This window comes from Pelophylax lessonae (genome assembly GCF_965119305.1).
Source record: "Pelophylax lessonae genome assembly, chromosome: 2".
NCBI classification, from domain to species: domain Eukaryota; kingdom Metazoa; phylum Chordata; class Amphibia; order Anura; family Ranidae; genus Pelophylax; species Pelophylax lessonae.
In genome coordinates this window covers 361,288,931-361,308,637 of record NC_138769.1, presented here as the reverse complement: position 1 = coordinate 361,308,637, position 19,707 = coordinate 361,288,931, and the positions used below count along the sequence as shown (strand labels likewise).

At 45.0% G+C, this 19,707-nt stretch overlaps 1 protein-coding gene across 1 annotated transcript; it reads left to right on the top strand.

Annotated features, from left to right (window-relative positions):
• Window positions 1–438: 438 nt before the first annotated feature.
• LOC309548116 (uncharacterized protein) lies at window positions 439–3,296 on the top strand (the record flags this gene model as incomplete). The annotated part of the gene is made up of 3 exons (XM_082248081.1): window positions 439–678; window positions 852–953; window positions 2,414–3,296. Exons 1-3 carry the CDS (start codon window positions 443–445, stop codon window positions 3,294–3,296), a joined length of 1,221 nt encoding a protein of 406 aa, XP_082104207.1. The 5' UTR covers window positions 439–442.
• Between the last annotated feature and the right edge of the window lie 16,411 nt (window positions 3,297–19,707).

The window sequence follows — 19,707 nt, the reverse complement described above, 5'->3', positions numbered from 1 at the left end:
CTTGCAGTACACAGCTGTAATAATTAATGTAATAGGCTGGTTGGGCTAAAATATTTAAAAATAGATTAAATATGGAAGCCTTGGGTATGAGTTACTAGTAATTAGAGTCTTTCTGGGACCAAAACACTTAGCTATCTGTGTGTTGATCTCTACATGTAAATAATACTGTAAGTGCCACAATCACTAAGTGCCGGTTCACACTTATGCGCTTGCGCTTGCAATGCGAATTTGCAGTGCGATGTTTACCTTGCGTTTCTAAATAGTACAGCGCGATTGCAATGCGAATTGTACTTGCGTAATCATGTTAATTAAGCTCAGATGCGATTTCTGCTCCTGCCAATCAAAATAAAATGGGTGTAAACTTCCTGTGGACTTCCTGGTTTTTGTGGGGAGAGTTCGTTGTGGAGTGTCAGCTGTGTTTTGGTGTGTTCTTTTTGGCAGTATGTTTCATTTGCCCTTGGTCATGGCAGCAGTTGCTACTGTCACTGCTGCAGTCCTGATCGATATGGACAAAGAGAGGAGGAGGAGGAGGAGGGTGAGGATGATGAGAAAACGAAGATATTGGGTTCATCCCATAATTTCAAATAGGGAAGACAGAGGTCAGTTCAGTGTCCTCTATAATCATCTCCGTCAACATGAAGAGAAGTTCTTCAACTATACTCGGATGTCAGTTAATAGGTTAGTATGTGAAAGGGAGTCTCTCCTTCTCCTTCTCTCTTTTTTGCTGCTTCCCTATTTCTCTCTTTTCCCCCTCTCTCTTTTCACCTATATCTACCCCCGAATCATTCCAGAAGCTCCACACGCGCCCCTTTTGCTTGCCACTTACATGTGTTGTGTTTTTTATTTCTTAGTTTTGACGAATTACTTGGACTACTCTTTTCCCGTTTGGAGCGTCAGAACAGCACCTTCCGGAACAGTGTTGTCCCTGCTGAAAGATTGCTTGTTACATTACGGTAAGTGTGATATATTTTGTGAAATGTCATGTATTTTTTTCTCCATATTATGCAGACAGATATGATGGCAAAGTCGCTTCCAAAAAAAGTTTTTCTTTATTTTTTATTTTGTTGCATATAATAACAAGAACAAAAACAGAAACACGATGTCATAAAAGACAAATTTGGACAACATGGCGGTAGAGTGGCAAGTGTCCTATCCTATAGTTCCAAAAAATTAGGTGAACTCTCATCTGGATCAAGTGGTGTTGAAGAGCTATCCAAGGTGTTGGGATATAGCCTAAATGGCACAAGCGGGGATGGATTTCTTGATGGTCCACTTGTGGGCCTATATTGTGGATAGGGTGGAGGTAAGTTTGATGCCAATGCACTTGATTGTGGTGTCGGTGGTGGTCTGCGGGAGGGGGGGAAATGGGAAGAAGTGGAGACATCCGATGTTCTCCTGTGGGGGGGGATTACAGAGGGAATTGGAGAAGGAATAGGATATGGGATTTGGGATCTAGGGGTTTCATGAATGCTCTGGTATTGTTCAAAACTGGATGGATAAGGGTTTGGTGGAATGGCAGATTGAATGGGTGTTAAATTTGGGGTCCATGTATTCTCTTGCGGGAACTGTCTTGGTACAGAGAATGAATGGATACAGTTTTGTACTGCCATTCTCATCTCAAAATATCTTTCCGGCGGGACCTCTTTGAGAAGAGGCACTAAACTGTGGGCAAATAGTGTGTGTGGGCATCGCTGTGCATCTATTTGCTGGCTGATGCCAGACATAATGTCTAATAAATGTTTTGTCTGCTCATTATCTTCCGCCTGAGCAGTTGCCCTGCTGCCTCGCCTCCTGTGGGACGTAGAGCCTCGACTGCCTTGACTCAGTGGCCTGGTGGAAGGCGTGGAAGCGTCAGTTTCATTGTACTCCACTTCCGGTTCCTGAGCGGATATGGACTCATCCAAGCCCTGTGCCTCAATTGCTATGTTATCTACATTTGATGAACATGCAAATGCAATGCCTTCCTCTTCATCAACTGCTGCATGCTCCTCCTCCTCCCGTTCCTCCTGCTCATTCTCCACCTCCTCCCAACTTGCTTGTGTGCTGCAATTACAAATATGTAACTACTTTTCATTATCCGCTCCAAATACAATAAAGATGATAGGTGGGGATTGGAAGGTGAGGGGGTTGGGGGTGGGGGGGGGCAAGAGGGAGGGGGAAAGATGGGTTAATAAGTGAAAGAGGGAATTTGACAATAACTTACTTCCGCATTTCTAGAACCGGTACCAGAAAATCCAGACATCTGGCAAAGGCATAGGGACGCTTAGGGGGGGCACCGGATCCACTTCTCGCCTCACGTTCTAGTCTCTTATACCTCTGCATGGTGTCCTTGAGGCTACGCCATCTTGTTCGGATTAGTGATTCTGTAAGCGATAAACATGACTAATAATAATTTTCTATTTTTTTATTTCAGGTACCTTGGAACTGGAAATTCATTTGCGAGCTTGCATTATGAATTCAAATTGGGGAAATCCACTGTGAGCACAATTGTGCGTGATACCTGTATTGCCATTTGGGAGGTCCTAAGAGATGTGGTGATGAGAAAACCAACCGAAGAGGAGTGGATCTCTGTAGCTGATCTTTTTTGGGAGCGCTGCAACTTCCCTAACTGTGTCGGTGCAATAGATGGCAAGCACATCAGGATTGTGAGACCAGTTGGTAGCGGTACCAAATATTTTAATTACAAAAAATATTTTTCAGTGGTTTTGCTGGCAGTGGCGGATGCAAATTACTCATTCACCTACATAGATGTTGGTTCGTACGGGAGCAGTTCCGACTCCAGCATTTTTTCCCACTCCAGTTTTGGAAAAATGCTACGTGCCAAAAGCCTGGACCTCCCACATGAACGACCACTGCCTGGAACATCTCAGCCCAGTCTCCCATTTGTTTTTGTTGGGGACGAGGCTTTTGCGCTTTCAGAACACCTGCTACGCCCGTATGCAAATCGCTCACTGACTATCGAAAAGAGAGTTTTCAACTACAGGCTCACAAGAGCGCGCAGAGTTGTGGAGTGTAGTTTTGGAATTCTAGCAAATAAGTGGCGATTTCTTCACACACCAATGACTCTAACCATAGATAATGCCATAATTGCTGTCAAAGCTGCCTGTGCACTCCACAATTTTGTTAGATCAAGAGATGGATACCTCTTCGAGGACTCGTTGATGGATGATATGGAAGGTGCAGAGTGGATCCACACCAGGGGAAACTACAGAGGGGCCAACATCAGGGAGGATTTTACAGACTTCTTTATGAGTCCTGCCGGTCAAGTGCCATGGCAGCTTGATGCCATTCAATAAAGAGTGTTCATCATTCTCTGTACTTTGTTTAAATAAATACACTATTGTTAAAATGTTCAACATTGCGTAATTCAATTCTTTTAGTTTGTGGTTACCTACTGAGCATGCATGGTCTTCCACTTGCTCCGTCCTTTGGAGCAGGGCCCCCCATAGATCCCCTTCAAATCAGGGCCCCCCCATAGATCCCCTTCACATCAGGGCCCCCATAGATCCCCTTCACATCAGGGCCCCCATAGATCCCCTTCACATCAGGGCCCCCATAGATCCCCTTCAAATCAGGGCCCCCCATAGATCCCCTTCACATCAGGGCCCCCATAGATCCCCTTCACATCAGGGCCCCCATAGATCCCCTTCAAATCAGGGCCCCCCATAGATCCCCTTCACATCAGGGCCCCCATAGATCCCCTTCAAATCAGGGCCCCCCATAGATCCCCTTCAAATCAGTGCCCCCCCATAGATCCCCTTCAAATCAGGGCCCCCCATAGATCCCCTTCACATCAGGGCCCCCATAGATCCCCTTCAAATCAGGGCCCCCCATAGATCCCCTTCAAATCAGTGCCCCCCCATAGATCCCCTTCACATCAAGGCCCCCCATAGATCCCCTTCACATCAGGGCCCCCATAGATCCCCTTCAAATCAGGGCCCCCATAGATCCCCTTCAAATCAGGGCCCCCCATAGATCCCCTTCAAATCAGTGCCCCCCATAGATCCCCTTCACATCAAGGCCCCCCCATAGATCCCCTTCACATCAGGGCCCCCATAGATCCCCTTCAAATCAGGGCCCCCATAGATCCCCTTCAAATCAGGGCCCCCCATAGATCCCCTTCACATCAGGTTCCCCCCATAGATCCCCTTCACATCAGGTTCCCCCCATAGATCCCCTTCACATCAGGGCCCCCCATAGATTCCCCTTTCTGTGATACATATATACACACAGGAACCATAGAAAATATCTTCTTACCTTTATGTTTCCGCACTTGGGGTGTGAATCCATTCCAGTCCTGATACAGGCTTACACAAATCTCTTCCCACCCTCTTTTCTTCAGAGCATTATTCTTGTACTCTGCTGTACGGCTGTCCCATAGATATGGCCTGGCACGGACAAGCCTGATCAGCTCCTCGTTGTCGATCCCAATAAGTTTGGGTGCCATGTTTGTGGATGTCCAAGATGTTTGTGATTTTTGTGGATGTCACATGGAGGCTCGGTACAGGAAATAGAGGGGTGGAGCTGAAGGGACAAACTGTACACATATTCGCACATATCTGAACTGTACATGCGAGTTCAGACCGATTTACATTCATGTCTATGGAGACTAAATTCGCAACGCAGCGCTGTAAACTCGCACAAGACCCTTTTTATGATCGCATCACATTCGCATCTGGATCGCAACGCATAGATGTGAACGGCCGTCACGAATTCAATGTATTTTGTAAATGCATGCGATTGGAGACTATTTAGAACGCATCGTATTCGCAGTACAAGCGCATAAGTGTGAACCGGCACTAAGGGCTCTTTCACACAGGCGGACCGTTCAGATCTGCCTGTCTGTTTTTTTTTGGCGGATCTGAACCCCCCCCCCCATACATCCCTATGGGGCATTGGATGTCAGCGGAGACATGTCCGCTGACATCCAATCCGATCCGATCCGTCTAATCTGGATGGATGGAAACCCTATTTTCCATCCGTCCAGCAGATGGGATCGGATGGGATCGGATGAGAACGGACCGACGGTCCGTTCCCATCCGATTCCCCCATAGAGATGTATGGGGAACTGACAGCTGTGTCTCTGCACACAGCGCGGAGAACAGCTGTCATCCTCCTGCTCAGCGATCCCCCACTGATATAAATGGAGTCCGTCCAACAGACGGACAGTGTGAAAGAGCCCTAAGAGTATAATTACTCTTATTAATCACTTCAGCTCCGGAAGGTTTTACCCCCTTAATGACCAAACCATTTTTTGTGATTCGGCACTGCGTTACTTTAACGAAAAATTGTGCGGTTGTGCGTCGTTGTACCCAAATACAATTGATGTCCTTTTTTTCCCCACAAATAGAGCTTTGTTTTGGTGGTATTTGATCACCTCTGCAGTTTTTATATTTTGCACTAGAAACAAAAAAAGGGTGACAATTTTGAAAAAAACTATATTTTTTACTTTCTGCTATAAAACATTCACAATAAATTTTTTTAAAAAATCACATTTTTTTATCAGTGTAGGCCAATTTTTATTCTGCTACATATTTTTGGTAAAAAGAAATCCCAAAAAGCATATTTTAATTGGTTTGCGCAAAAGTTATTGCGTTTGCAAACTACGGGATAGATTTTTGGACTTTTTATTTTCTATTTTTTTTTTATTAGTAATGGCGACGATCTGCGATTTTTAGCAGGAGCAGCGGACAAATTGGACCCCTAACTGACATTTTTGACACTTTTTGGGGACCAGTGACATTAATACAGTAATCAGTGCTGTATAAATTACACTGGCAAGGAAGGGGTTAACACTGGGGGTGATCAAAGGTGTTAATGTATGCCTAAATATGCTTACTGACTGTGTGGGGGGGAAGGGCTCTGCGACACGCACAGAGAGATCAGGAGTTTCAGCTTTGCTGAAACTCCTGATCTCTCTCTGCCTGTGTGACAGAGGACTCGCCTGCTTTGTTTACATAAGCAGGTGGGTCTTCTGTCAGTTTCTCTGACGATCGTGGGAGGCCGGCAAGCGCTGCAGAGATCGCGTGCACAAAATCACATAGATAGTATATCTGCGGTGGGCGGTCGTCAGCTGGTTAATAACACCAAATTTAACACACCTTCTCCCCATTCACACCTGAGACCTTGTAACACTAACGAGTCAAATGACACTGGGGAGGGAAAATGGCTAATGGGGCCCAATTTGGATATTTTCACTTAGGGGTGTACTCACTTTTGTTGCCAGCGGTTTAGACATTAATGGCTGTGTGTTGAGTTATTTTGAGGGGGACAGAAAATTTACACTGGTATACAAGCTGTACACTCACTACTTTACTTTGTAGCAAAGTGTCATTTCTTCAGTGTTGTCACATGAAAAGAGATATACAATATTTACAAAAATGTGACGGGTTTACTAATTTTTGTGAGATACTGTACTTACACTGTAAAGACCATACATCAGGATTATGTAATATAAGTACTTATTTAAAACAAAAATATAGTGACATGATATATATGATTTATGTGAATAAATTATGACAATTAACACTTCTCTGTTTACACTGTGTACACACCCTGTCCCCCCATTCCAAATATCCCCTTCCAAGCACAAATCCCCCCCTCTGCCAAATTTCCCCTCCTAGCACAAATCCCCCCTAAATAATCTCTTTCAGCACAAATTACCTCCCCCCCAAAAAAATCTCTTCCTAGCACAATCCCCCTACCCTGTTATATCCCCTCTTCTAGCACAAAACCCCCCAATCCCCCCTCTTAGCACAAATCCTCTTCCCCTAGCCCCCCTCCCTACACAGATCCCTCTAGATCACCACTCCTAGCACCCCCCCCCCCCCAATTTCCCCTCCTAAAGCAATTCTTACCACCTGCCATCCCCAAATTCCTACTTCCAACACAAATCCTCTCCCCTCTAATCGGCTCTGACTGTCTCCATTCCTGGGGTCCAGTTGCTAAATGAAGGTATATTCCACATTTTCCAATTCTAGCCTCTGAAGCTGAATAGTAATCTTTCTGTATGTTTAACCTTTTATTTTAAACTACTCCTTTACTTGTACGTATCCCTTTTTTTAAAATGCAGTCTATTTTGTATATATATGCACTGTCTATCTTTTTGACCCCATACACACTAGCGTCAAAAGCAAAGTCTCCAGGTCTACAAAGAAAACATTCTTGACTAGGTTCTAATACAAAAAATAATTTTCTATGTCCATTTGTCGATTTGAAATTAAGGGCCATTTACATGTGCATCATTTGGATCTCATTGCCAAATCAAGAAACATCAAGAAACATGGTTAATGGTTCGTTAAGTGTTGGTATGCAGAGTTGAACTTAGCTGAACAATTGCAAATACTTAACTGTTGCAGTCACAGAATCCTGTAGGGAGATAAGAGATCATTTGAGACTCATAGTTTCACCCCCTGAAGTCTATTGCTAAGAGCAACAAACCAAACCTCCTGCTGACAAAGCCCATCAAACGTGGTCGGAGAATCCTGACAGGGGAACTTACGAATAAAGGCTTTCACATAATGGCTAAGAAGAAGAAAGGGCCAAGGCGGTATGGGGGGTTTCCTCGCCGTCTTAGCTATAGAGGAGGCCGAGAAGATCTCCACCCCATCACTGACATGATGGATGCGCAGTTGTTCATGAGGCCAGTGGTTGAGCAGGTAGTGACGGTGCATACCGGAGGGAAAGTCAGGGTTAAGCTTAAGCGGGGTCATTGGACCCTGGGCCCTCGAGATCGCTTGCGCTTTACACGTTGCGTGAAGATAACAGAGAGTCGGGCCAATTAAAGGGTGTAGCCGGAGAGAAAGTGGGATATGAGTAGGCTGTAGCCACGGAGTCGTGGCTAACTCAAGTGTAGTAAAGCCACCCTCAAGGGGCACCCAATCCTTATAAAGCTTGTGGACATTCCAATCGATGATTCTGGTTAAGTGACACGCCATATGGTAGTTCCGAACGTCCGGAAAACCTATACCCCCTTTGTGTTTGGGCAAGCAGAGAAGGTCATAATGGATGCGGGGTTGTTTATCATTCCACAAGAATGTGGACACCAGACGCTTGTAATCCTGAAAGAAGGTCCGCGGAATGGCAGTAGGAACCGTTTGGAGAACTTACAGGAGCCTCGGTAGAACATTCATCTTTAAGACTGCAGCTCTACCGAACAAGGACAGGGGTAGTCGAGTCCATGCAAGGAGATCGTGTTTGATTTTGGAAAGAATTGGGGGAACAAATGTTGCAGATTGTCCGGAATCTGGATGCCCATATTTGGAGTCCAGGAGTCCTGCTTCCACACAAAGCGAAAGTTATCCCTGCAATTTTGTACTTTGTGAGGGGACAGGGAAACATTCAGGGCAAAGCATTTGGTAAAGTTGATCTTCATGTTGGACAAGGAGGCAAATTTACGAAATTCCTGCATAACCGAAGGGAGGGTGGTGACAGGGTCAGTCAAAAATAGCAGAAGGTCGTCTGCGTAGGCGGCCACCTTATATTCCTTGCCAGCGAACTTAACCCCATGGATAGATGCGTTATCCCTAAAGCTGTTCAGGAAAGGTTCCAGCGTGAGTACAAAGAGCAGAGGGGACAAAGGGCAGCCCTGTCTAGTACCGTTATGGATGTGGAAGGCATCTGATAGGGTGTCGTTAACCCGGACACGAGCACTTGGGTTTGCATATAGAGACATAAGAAAGCACATCATGCGCGGGCCCAAGCCCCAAGCATGTAGGGCAGCCTTCATGTAATCCCACAAGACCCTATCAAATGCCTTCTCAGCATCCAGGGAGAGAAGGAACCCCCTCTGCTTAGACACTGAAAGAACATGATGGAGGTTTATGGCTTTGATGGTATCATCCCTGGCCTCCCGGCCAGGGATAAAGCCTACTTGGTCGAGATGAACCCCTTTAGAGAGGAGGGGAAGCAGCCTGTTCACCATAATTTTAGCAAAAAGTTTCACATCCACATTTAATAAAAGATTGGCCGATAATTGGACGGGTAGGTCGGATCCTTCCCCTCCTTCGGGATAACAACTATGTGCGCTTCAAGCATACACGGGGATAGGGAGTTGTCTGTCGAGAGAGAATTAAATGCCTCTATAAACGGGGTAGACAGAACATCGGCAAAGGATTTATAATAGGCCGCAGACAGGCTGTCTGGGCCAGGACTCTTGTTCGGTTTGAGTTGTTTGAGCGCTGTTGTCCACTCAAGGAGGGTAATGGAAGCATCGAGGGAGGTTTTGAAATCCGATGAGACAGCCTGAGTCAGGTTCTTGCTAAGGAAGTCGTCAAGGGTGCGGGCCTTCGACTCAGGGGCAGAGGAAAAAGAATCCCCTCGTGGTAAGTTATAAAGCTGGCGATAATACCGCTCAAACGCGCCGGCAATATCCCTGTTGTTCGTAACCCGCGATCCCGAAGCAGAGCGAAGGTGGTGAACAACAGTTTTGGCTTTTCGGGCATGCAAGGCCCTCGCTAGAAGGCGGACACTTTTATTGCCATGCTCGTAAAAGAGCTTCTGAGATAGCAAGAAGCTCCTGCACGTCCTTCTATCTAACTCCAGCTGGAGCTTCTCTCAAGTTTCCGTGAGAGTGGCGAGTGTGGCTTGAGCCAGCGTCTTCTTATGAGCCCTCTTCAGGGCAGAGATTTGAAACAAATATTCAGAGATGGCCGCCTCCCTCTGCTTCCTCAGAGCAGAGGCAAGCACCAAAAGTTTTCCTCTGATAACACACTTATGTGCAGCCCACTGGGTAACCAGAGACGTGTCAGGGGTAGAGTTACAGCGAAAATAGTCCACAAGGGCGGAACGAATTTTGGAAAGTCGGACAGGGTCTGTCAGCAGGGAGGCATCCAACCTCCAAATCCTGTCTCGGGGAGCAGAGGTTGGCAAAGATAATGTCAGCGTGATCGGGTTGTGGTCAGAAATAACGGAGGGTTCGATCGTAGCGTCGGAAAGGTATATCAGGTCTTTTTGGGATAGAAAGAGATAATCTATCCTGGAATACTTACAGTGAAGCGGGGAGAAGAAGGTAAAGTCTTGAATCTCGCGAAAGCATAGTGCGCCAAGAGTCATGTAGGAACACTTCCTGAAGGCTCAACCAAATTTGTTTCAGTGCTTTGTAAGGAAGACAAGAGGAGCCCGTGGAAGTATCCAATAGGGGGTCCAAATGGACGTTAAAGTCACCCCCAAAAATGAGAGTGCCCTGTTGGAAGGGAATCAGTTCAGCAACCACAGCACGGAAAAAAGGTACTTGCGAAGAATTAGGGCTATAAACTTTCACAAGAGTGAGAGGCTTGTTGGGAAAAGAGCCAACCAAGAAGAGGTAGCGGCCCTGGGGGTCCGCCAAGGAGGCTGAGATGGTCAAAGGAACAGTCTTGGCAATCAGAATCGAAACCCCCTTAGTCTTAGACTCCGCCGACGTAGCGTGAAATACAGTAGGGTAGTATTTGTTGTAGCAGCGGGGTATAGCATCAGAGCGGAAGTGCGTCTCCTGAAGGAAAACCACGTCCGCCCGGAGTCTACGCATGTGCGTCATAACCGTGGATAGTTTCTGTGGAGTGTTAAGACCCTTAGCATTTAGGGAGACTATTTTCAGCCTTTGGGCATCGGGGTCCAGCAGGGGGATACTTGGCATGTTGGCAACAGATAAAACCTGAACCCCAAAAAAAAAAAATTAGGGGGGGGGGAGGCCAAAGAACAGTAAGAAAGAAAAAGAATAAAGTGGGAGCAGAAGATATAGGGCAGGGAGGGGTGATATAGGACAAGCGGGGGGGGGGGGGGGGGAGGAGGTAGGGGAACAAAGACCGAGGGTATTAGTAGACCTAGCTAGGGAAAGGACTGGGGAAGAAATCGGATCGGGGTCGGGAGAGGTAGAAAACCTCAGCCGTTGGCGAGTGTGGAAGGAAGAGTATCCAAGAATGGGGGTCAGCACCAGGCACCTGAAGGGCCATTGAAAGCTTATAGGAAAGCCCGGGGAACGCGGGGGAACATGGGGAGTAGATATGACATGTGAGCAGAAAGATAGGGGCATACGTCCCAGCACTAAGGGGAGGGGGCGAGAGGACAGCAATAAGTGTAGGAGCACAGAAGCAGGGAGGGGGGGGAGGAGCAGCACTGTGAGGGGTCATGGAGCAGCCCGCACAGGAGTGCCCAAGAAAATCGTAACCCAAAGCAACTGTAAAGCATGAAAAAAGGGAGGGAAGGAAGAAAGGGGGGTACCTGTAGAGAACCCAGTGTCACCCAGGAAGGACAGAAAATCCGACATATAATCTGACACATAAACCAGGAACTAGGAAAACCCTGGAGGGGTACAGGGGAGAGGAGCCTGCGCATCAACAATGAAAGCAAAACACCTGTAGAGGAAAGATTGTCGTTTTTGCATAGAAAACCTTAGAAGTAACATGCTCGCCCCCTGTTATTCGCTCACACAGAAAACTGCACAAGAAAACTATTAAGGCACTTTATCACAGAGCCAGTCTGCCCCCAAGCATCCCCTAGGTGGCGGGAACTCCAAAGCCACCAGAGGGATGACAAGAGCACAGAGCGGCAAGGCACTGAGCAATGCAAACAAAGGCAGCACATAAATAATCACAGTCATTGCCACCCAAACCCCCCACCACCACCCACCATCTCACAAGTCCTACCCATACCGCAAAAAAAAAAAAAAACACAGAAGCAGTTCCCATATATAAGACATCCATCCAGTAGGTCAAACACCAAAAGGAGCCAGCTGCCTCCGGTACTCGAAGAAGAGCTGTGCGGCCTTGGGAGGTGGCAGAGAGGCCAAAGGGAAACTTCCAGCGATAAACAATGGCTCTAGAGCTCATCTAGCAGGGGGCGCAGTTCTCTCTGTCTTTGCAAAGTAATATTAGAGAGGTCCTGAAACATTTTTATTTCGGCGCCCTGGAAGGTGAGGTGCTGCCGGATCCTGGCATTCCGCAAAACATCTTCTTTCACCTGGAAATTCGCTAGGCAACAGACCACATTTCTAGGCGGATCATTATCGCTACCCCTGGGGCGCAGGGCGCGGTGAATACGCTCCAGGACGACCGGTGTATCGGGGGGTCTGCCCAGCAGGTCATTACAAATGGACGATACTGCTTGCGGGAGGTTCTGGTGTTCCACACTCTCAGGGATGCCGCATACCCGCAAGTTCTTTCACCGACCCCCTATTTTCCAGGTCCTCCACATGGCGATTCAGATCCCGTAGGAGGGCCGCGTGGGATTCCGTGACCTGTTGGACATGACACAGCAAGGCATCGTGACGAGCTGTAGTAGATTCCACTTCTTCCACACGCAACGCCATGGCCTGGAAGTCGCTCCGGAGTTCCGCTATGACCGCAGAGAGAGTGGCTTTAATGTCCGATTTGATGTCTGTGGCCATCATTTGCAGATCCGCAAAGGAAAAGATGCCGCTGGTCTGGAAACATCCGCAGTAGACGAGGAGGCTCCAGCGCCCGGGAGGGCCCTGCTTGGCGAGCGGGAACGAGACTGCAGGGATGGAGAGGGAGTAGGCCGCTGCGTGTCCCTAGGCTGGGTGCGGAAAATTTCGGGTATATTGCGGCTGATCTGGGTCTCCGGTTCCCTCGGAGAAGGGGATCGGGTAGCCGAGGTGCTCCGTGAGGTACTCCCCATGTTGGAGTATCTAATAAGGGGTGATTTCGGGCTGTAGTAGAAAAGGATCAGGCCGTGAGGTGCAGGAGCTCGGAGCTAAGCAGCCATCTTGGATCGGGACCAAGCCACACCCCCCCATTTTGATTTTACACCACAATGTGAAACATATTTTCACAAGGGCTATGAGGAGTGTTTATGTTTATTTATGTTGTAAATGGAAAGAGGTTGAACTTTATTTAACCACTTTCCCACCAGTCACATTGCTGCTACTGCAGCAATGTGGCACGTTATCGTCCAGCGACGTAGACCTACGTCGCTGGACTCCTCCCCCTGTAGGCGGCGCTCGCAGTCACAGCGAGAGTCGGGCCAGGGGAGGAGCAGCGGCGATCGCGGCCGCTCTTCCCCGATCGTCGGGGAATCGAGTGAGGAGATCCGCCCGCTTGTGTAAACAGAGCGGGCGGATCTCCTAAGTGACAGGCAGGGACAGATCGGAGTGTTCAGCATAGCTGAACATCCGATCTGTCCTTGTGTCACTCAGTCACCCCCCCCCCCACACGTTAGTAAGCACCAGGCATACATTAACCCCTCCCTCTCTAATAAAATTAACCCCTTCCCTCCCAGTGTCATTTTTACAGTAACAGTGCATATTTATAGCACTGATTACTGCAGTAATGTCACTGGTACCCCCAAAAGTGTCAAAAATGTCAGTCAAGGGTCCGATCTGTCCGCTGCAATGTCGCAGTCCTGCAAAAAAATCGCAGATCGCCGCCATTACTCGTTAAAAAACCACCAAAAATGACATTAATCTTTCCCTTAGATAGTAAACGCAATAACTTTTGTGCAAACCAATCAAAATACGCTTATCGTGATTTTTTTTTACCAAACGTAGGTAGCAGAAAACAAATAGGCCAAAAATTAAAAAAAAATTAGATTTTTACATTTTTTGGGGGGGAATTTCATATAAAAAAATGTTAAAAATATTGTTATTTTTTCAAAATAAACGCTCTTTTTTTGTTTATAGCGCAAAAAGTGAAAATCGCACTGGTGATCAAATACCACCAAAAGAAATCTCTGTTTGTGGGAAAAAAAGGACGTAAATTTTGTTTGGGTTCGGCGTCGCACGACCACGCAATTGTCAGTTAAAGTCGCACAGCGCCGAATCGCAAAAAGTGGCCTGGACGTAAGACAGCAAAATCCTCCGGTGGTAAAGTGGTTAAGAAAGAAAACCTGATCCGAGTATTGGAAATTGGGTTTCGTTCATACACACAGTGTATGTATTCTTTTGCTAGAACAATGACTAGTAGATACCATTCCTAGTTTTACCCTATCATCCTAAATGACTGTACTCTATGGGGTTTATTTAGCGTTGAATTGAAATTTCAGCAGACTTTCTCTGGTGGTGAATCAATCAATCCAAAAAACATATGCACCTAGGTGATTCATCCGCATTGAAGGTTTGCTGAAAGTCAGGTTCTCTGCCTTACATGTGTCACTATTTGTATTGATAAGTTACTTTTAAGAATTAAAGCTGTGCAAAGCAATCAATTTGCTTCTGGTTTTCATCGTTGACTTAAAAAAATCTGTGCAAAAAGGATAGAAGTTGATTTGTTTGTTGAACTGCAGAGAGAAAGGTATCTGCCTTAAATTATTTTCAAATTTACGTGTTGGTTTATATGTAGGTTTAAATTGACTTGTGAGATTATACTGTATGTTCCTCCTGTATTTGTGAAGGTTACTTTTGTATTTGATGTATATAGCCCTAGCTGACTGTATCGATTCAAATGTGAATGCGGATAAAGTGAACAGATAAGAACATACATGGCACTACAAGATTATAATTCTATTAGGAAATGTTTACATACATAAATCATCATTACATTTAAAACAAAAATAGCAGTAGTGTCAAATGTGAACTTTTTTTATTTGTGGCAATCCTTGATGTACTTTAGAGAAAGTATATAGCACAGAATGGTGCAGTTTCCTATAGCACACCATACATTTTTTATTTATTTTTTTTAAATTGGGTTTGAACAATAAATGCAGAAGCTGGTTGGTTGCTATTGGGAAGTATTTTGTATTAGATACAGTATGTGTTTTAGTGTTTTAAAAGGGATTGGTTTGCCAGTACACAGAACCAGAAGAAGTAACACAATTAGTAAAACCATTGCTAATATTCAGAGCATTCTGTGATAGACACAAATATGAAAATTGAACATTCTGATTGGAGTGAGTAATAACAGCTTCAGCTCATTTAGATTTCTTGTGGTTTACAAAATTGCTTAGTACACAACAAGCCAGAACATCGTTGGTGACGTTTTCTACATCTAGCTGGATTTTCAAAATGAATACCCTCCACTTTATGAACTAATACCAAAGGCACATTTTACATTATGTCTGGCTCTGCGCAGTCTATAATTAAAAAAATCTTTTTTTTAGTCAGTCTGTGACCACTGTATGGATGCATAGTTTTCATGATTTCCAAACACCTCATCTCTTACAAATAAGAACAGGGAAAACTTTATCCATCAGTGTCAAGCAGGGACCATCTGGGAGGAATTCCAAATTTGTCATTATAGATTTTCCTCCCCATAGCTGAGGTGTAAACCAAAGAATCACTTGATCTTCCATAAGTGCCAGCAATAATGGCTATAAAAACAATGGTTGGTATCCATCAAGGCCAGCATCGCAATAGAAAAGGACTTACAGGTAAAGCAGTATGATCCAGAATGCGGAGGTATGTTGTCCCTCACATGCTTTAAATCCAGAGCTACTGTACAATTCAGTTAGGGAACTGTGTCTTAAGATTTTCTTGAGACATTTGCCCCCACATTTTCTCAGATAGTACTTGCATCACAGCTTCCTTCAGCTCCTCCAAATCACAGAATAATAAGAAAGGGGGTGCTTCATGAACCCCACTTCTTTATGGGATGGTGGCAAGGGTATTGATAGACAAATTAAAAAAAAAAAAAAAAAATTATTATACTATTAAATTATAGCTAGGGCCTGATTTTTTAATTTCCAAGCAAAGTGAGGTGTTGAACTTTTGACCTAGGTCATTGGGTTTGAACTTCCCGCCTGTACTTTCAGTGTGTATCCAGGCAGTTTTGAATCAGTAGGGGTCCTTCCCGCCTTTTCCCTAGTTATCTCTGGGCAGTTTAGCGCGTGGAGGGTCATCTCCCGCTCAATTAGCCCGCTCTTTGGCCAGAAATCCAGTCTGTTCTGGTTCCAGTAGGGCTATTTATACAGGTGGCTGCGGGGCTCCGGGTCACTTTCTTACCTCAGGACGTTCTGTCAAGATACCCCTCCCTCCCTCCCCTTTGTGGTTGTCGCGGCCCGCTATTAATTATTTGGCTATTTCGATCGCCCTAGCTAAGTGCTAGGGTGGATGAAAGTTATTTTAATGTGTTTTATTTTAGGTCATGTGGATAATGGCTGTAAAGTTTAAGTCAGGTTGTCAACCCGAGCCGTATGGCTGGGTTGCTATTTTATGTGATTTGAAGTTTTAATGTCAACAAAGTCTGAAGTTTTATTTATTGTAATTTAAGCCATTAATTAAAGCAGCCGCGGCCTTTTTATCTCCAAACGATGTCTGGCGTTTTATTTATTTATATTTATTATGTTTAGGTAATTTATTTATGTAAGGTGTACATCTTGCCTGCCATTCCCATAGGTTCCCCTGTTATTTTTTTCAATATAAAACACCCATCAGGCAATAGTGGTAAAGTGATCTTAGTCCTGCTACCAAAAATCAGAAAATTACATTTTTAAAAATGTTAACCACTTAATGCCTGGAAGGTTTTACCCCCGTAATGACCAAGCCATTTTTTTGCGTTACTTTAACGGACAATTGCACAGCGTGCAATGCTGTACCCAAATAAAATTGATGTCCTTTTTTTTGCACAAATAGAGCTTTCTTTTGGTGGTATTTGATCACCTGCTATATAAACAAAAAAAAAAACGACAATTCTGAAAAAAAAAAAGAAAATATTTTTTACTTTCTGCTATTAAACATTCTCAATAATAATAATACATTTTTTTTTCATGATTTTAGGATCTGCTAATTGGCTCCCCCGCCCCCCCCAGGCAATTGATGTGCGCGCCCACACTAACTGCTACACAAAGCAACATACATGTTGATCGTTTCGCATAACAGAGCCGACCTGCCGCAGTATAACTACGGCGTCTAATCGGCAAGTGGTTAAGCACAGCAACAATAAAAAAAAAAATCATAAACATGTTGCTTTGCCTATGTTACTTGAAACACAACACCACACACCAAGGGCCAGAACTTAACCTTATGTTTTTCACAGTTTAAAAATGAAAACTGATAGAAAACTGGCTAGACCAGAAGGACTTACAGAAAGTATATGAAGACTATTTACTATTAGGGATGGGTAAACAGTTTGGTCCGAGCATGAGTATGGGCCGAATATTTGCCTGTTTGCCGAACACCCGAATTTGCAGGGTGTTTGCCGGATTTTCACCCTGACGAACATCCTCCAATGTACTGAGTGCTGCACAGTAGGGATGATCGAACGGTTCAGGTCGACCATTGGTTCGACCCGAACATTGACTGTTCGAAATTCGGCCGAATTCCGAACTTTTTGCGGAAAAAGTTCAGAATTCGGCAACCAGAACCGACCAAAATGCAATGGGACAGGAACTGGGCTTTAAAAGCCCGTGATTGGACCAGAAACATTAGTAAAAGCCAAATGAGGGGGCAGGAGGATGCTAGGAATGTGATTGGAGTGACTAGGGGGTCCAGAGGCCAATCAGTAGTGAATACACCCCCCAGTATATAACATAGCCCCGCCAAATCTTTAGCACTGTAATACAGGGGCTGTGGAAGAGAGTGGAAGCAGTTCTGTTAAGCCCCGTACACACGTACCGATTGTCAGCGAACGATCGGCCGTCTTTTGTCCCTGGGCTGTCGATGTCTGTTGAAAAGTGCAAAGACAGCACAAGAATTTTGTCCGCCGACTACAGTCGACTGCAGAAGTGATGTCATGTAATGGTTAACTTTCCCTGTGTTTTTTCTTTTCTGAGCATGCCCAGTCTTGCAAATCTGCGGTCTGTCGGCCGAATTCTGTACTGACTGGCGAACAATCGGCCGCTCTGGTGTAGGCATACAAAAATTTTAATGCTTGCATGACAGATTCTTGTCGGCAGAATGTGTGCTGACGGCTGTCAGAGGCATCATACTAACAAGCCTACAATCGGCCGATCGGTCGTCGGCCGACGCTTGTCTGCCGACTATCGGTACGTGTGTACGGGCCTTTACTCCTGCTTCAAAAGTGTCATTTAGCAATTATTAGTGTGAGGAAAGGGATATCTAGTGTAGTTAGGGTACTATTTTCCACTATAGTTAGATTCAATAATCTAGTTTCTGTAGGGAAAGTGTTAAGTGTCAGGGTGACCGTAGTGTCGTTTAGGGTGAACTGACTCTGACTGCTATGGCAGGGTAACCGCCATAGAAAAAAGATTGTTTGTCTTAGAATTGCAGTAGAGCAGGGATAGGGCTCCGCTACTTTCACACCTGGCCGTTTTTGTTGCAGGCGTTTATTGGGCTTTTTTTGTGGACGTCTTTGGAGGCAGGCATGACATCTGAACTTCTGTGTAGGGGTATATATATACACACACACATATATGTATATATACACATACACACATATAGGTGTGGAAGTAGCGGAACCCTATGCCTGCGCTAATGATTTATTTGCAGGGATGTGGCTCCGCTCCTATCACACCTATATGTATGTATGTGTATATATACATATATGTATGTGTGTATATATACCCCTATACAGAAGTTCAGATGTTATGCCTGCCTCCAAAGACGCCCAAAAAATGCCCAAAAAAACGCCTGCAACAACACACCTGGGCGTTTTTGTTGCAGGTGTTTATTGTGCATTTTTTGGGCGTCTTTGGAGGCAGGCATAACATCTGAACTTCTGTGTAGGGATATATATATACACACACACATATATGTATATATATACATACACACATATAGGTGTGAAAGTAGCGGAACCCTATGCCTGCGCTAATGAAATTATTTGCAGGGATAGGGTTCCGCTCCTATCACACCTTTATGTGTGTATGTGTATATATACATATATGTGTGTGTGTGTGTGTGTATATATACCCCTATACAGAAGTTCAGATGTCATGCCTGCCTCCAACGACGCCCAAAAAATGCACAATAAACGCCTGCAACAAAAACGCCCAGGTGTGTTGTTGCAGGCGTTTATTGGGCATTTTTTGGGAGTCTTTGGAGGCAGGCATAACATCTGAACTTCTGTATAAGGGTATATATACACACACACACATATATGTATATATACACATACACACATATAGGTGTGATAGGAACGGAGCCACATCCCTGCAAATAATTTCATTAGCGAAGGCATAGGGTTCTGCTACTTTCACACCTATATGTGTGTATGTGTATATATACATATATGTGTGTGTGTGTATATACCCCTATACAGAAGTTCAGATGTTATGCCTGCCTCCAAAGACGCCCAAAAAATGCCCAAAAAAACGCCTGCAACAAAAACGCCCAGGTGTGTTGTTGCAGGCGTTTTTTTGGGCATTTTTTGGGTGTCTTTGGAGGCAGGCATAACATCTGAACTTCTGTATAGGGGTATATATACACACACACACACATATATGTATATATACACATACACACATATAGGTGTGATAGGAGCGGAGCCACATCCCTGCAAATAATTTCATTAGCGCAGGCATAGGGTTCCGCTACTTTCACACCTATATGTGTGTATGTGTATATATACATATATGTGTGTGTGTATATATACCCCTACACAGAAGTTCAGATGTCATGCCTGCCTCCAAAGACGTCCACAAAAAAGCCCAATAAACGCCTGCAACAAAAACGGCCAGGTGTGAAAATAGCGGAGCCCTATCCCTGCTCTACTGCAATTCTAAGACAAACAATCTTTTTTTTCTGGTTCTGGACATGCTACAGAGCTGAAACTTCACAGGTACACTTTTTAGACCCCCCAGACGCTAAATCCAAAGAAATCTCTTTTTTTTTTCAATAATTTTTTCAATAATCGGCTCTCTATCAAAAACGACAATTTT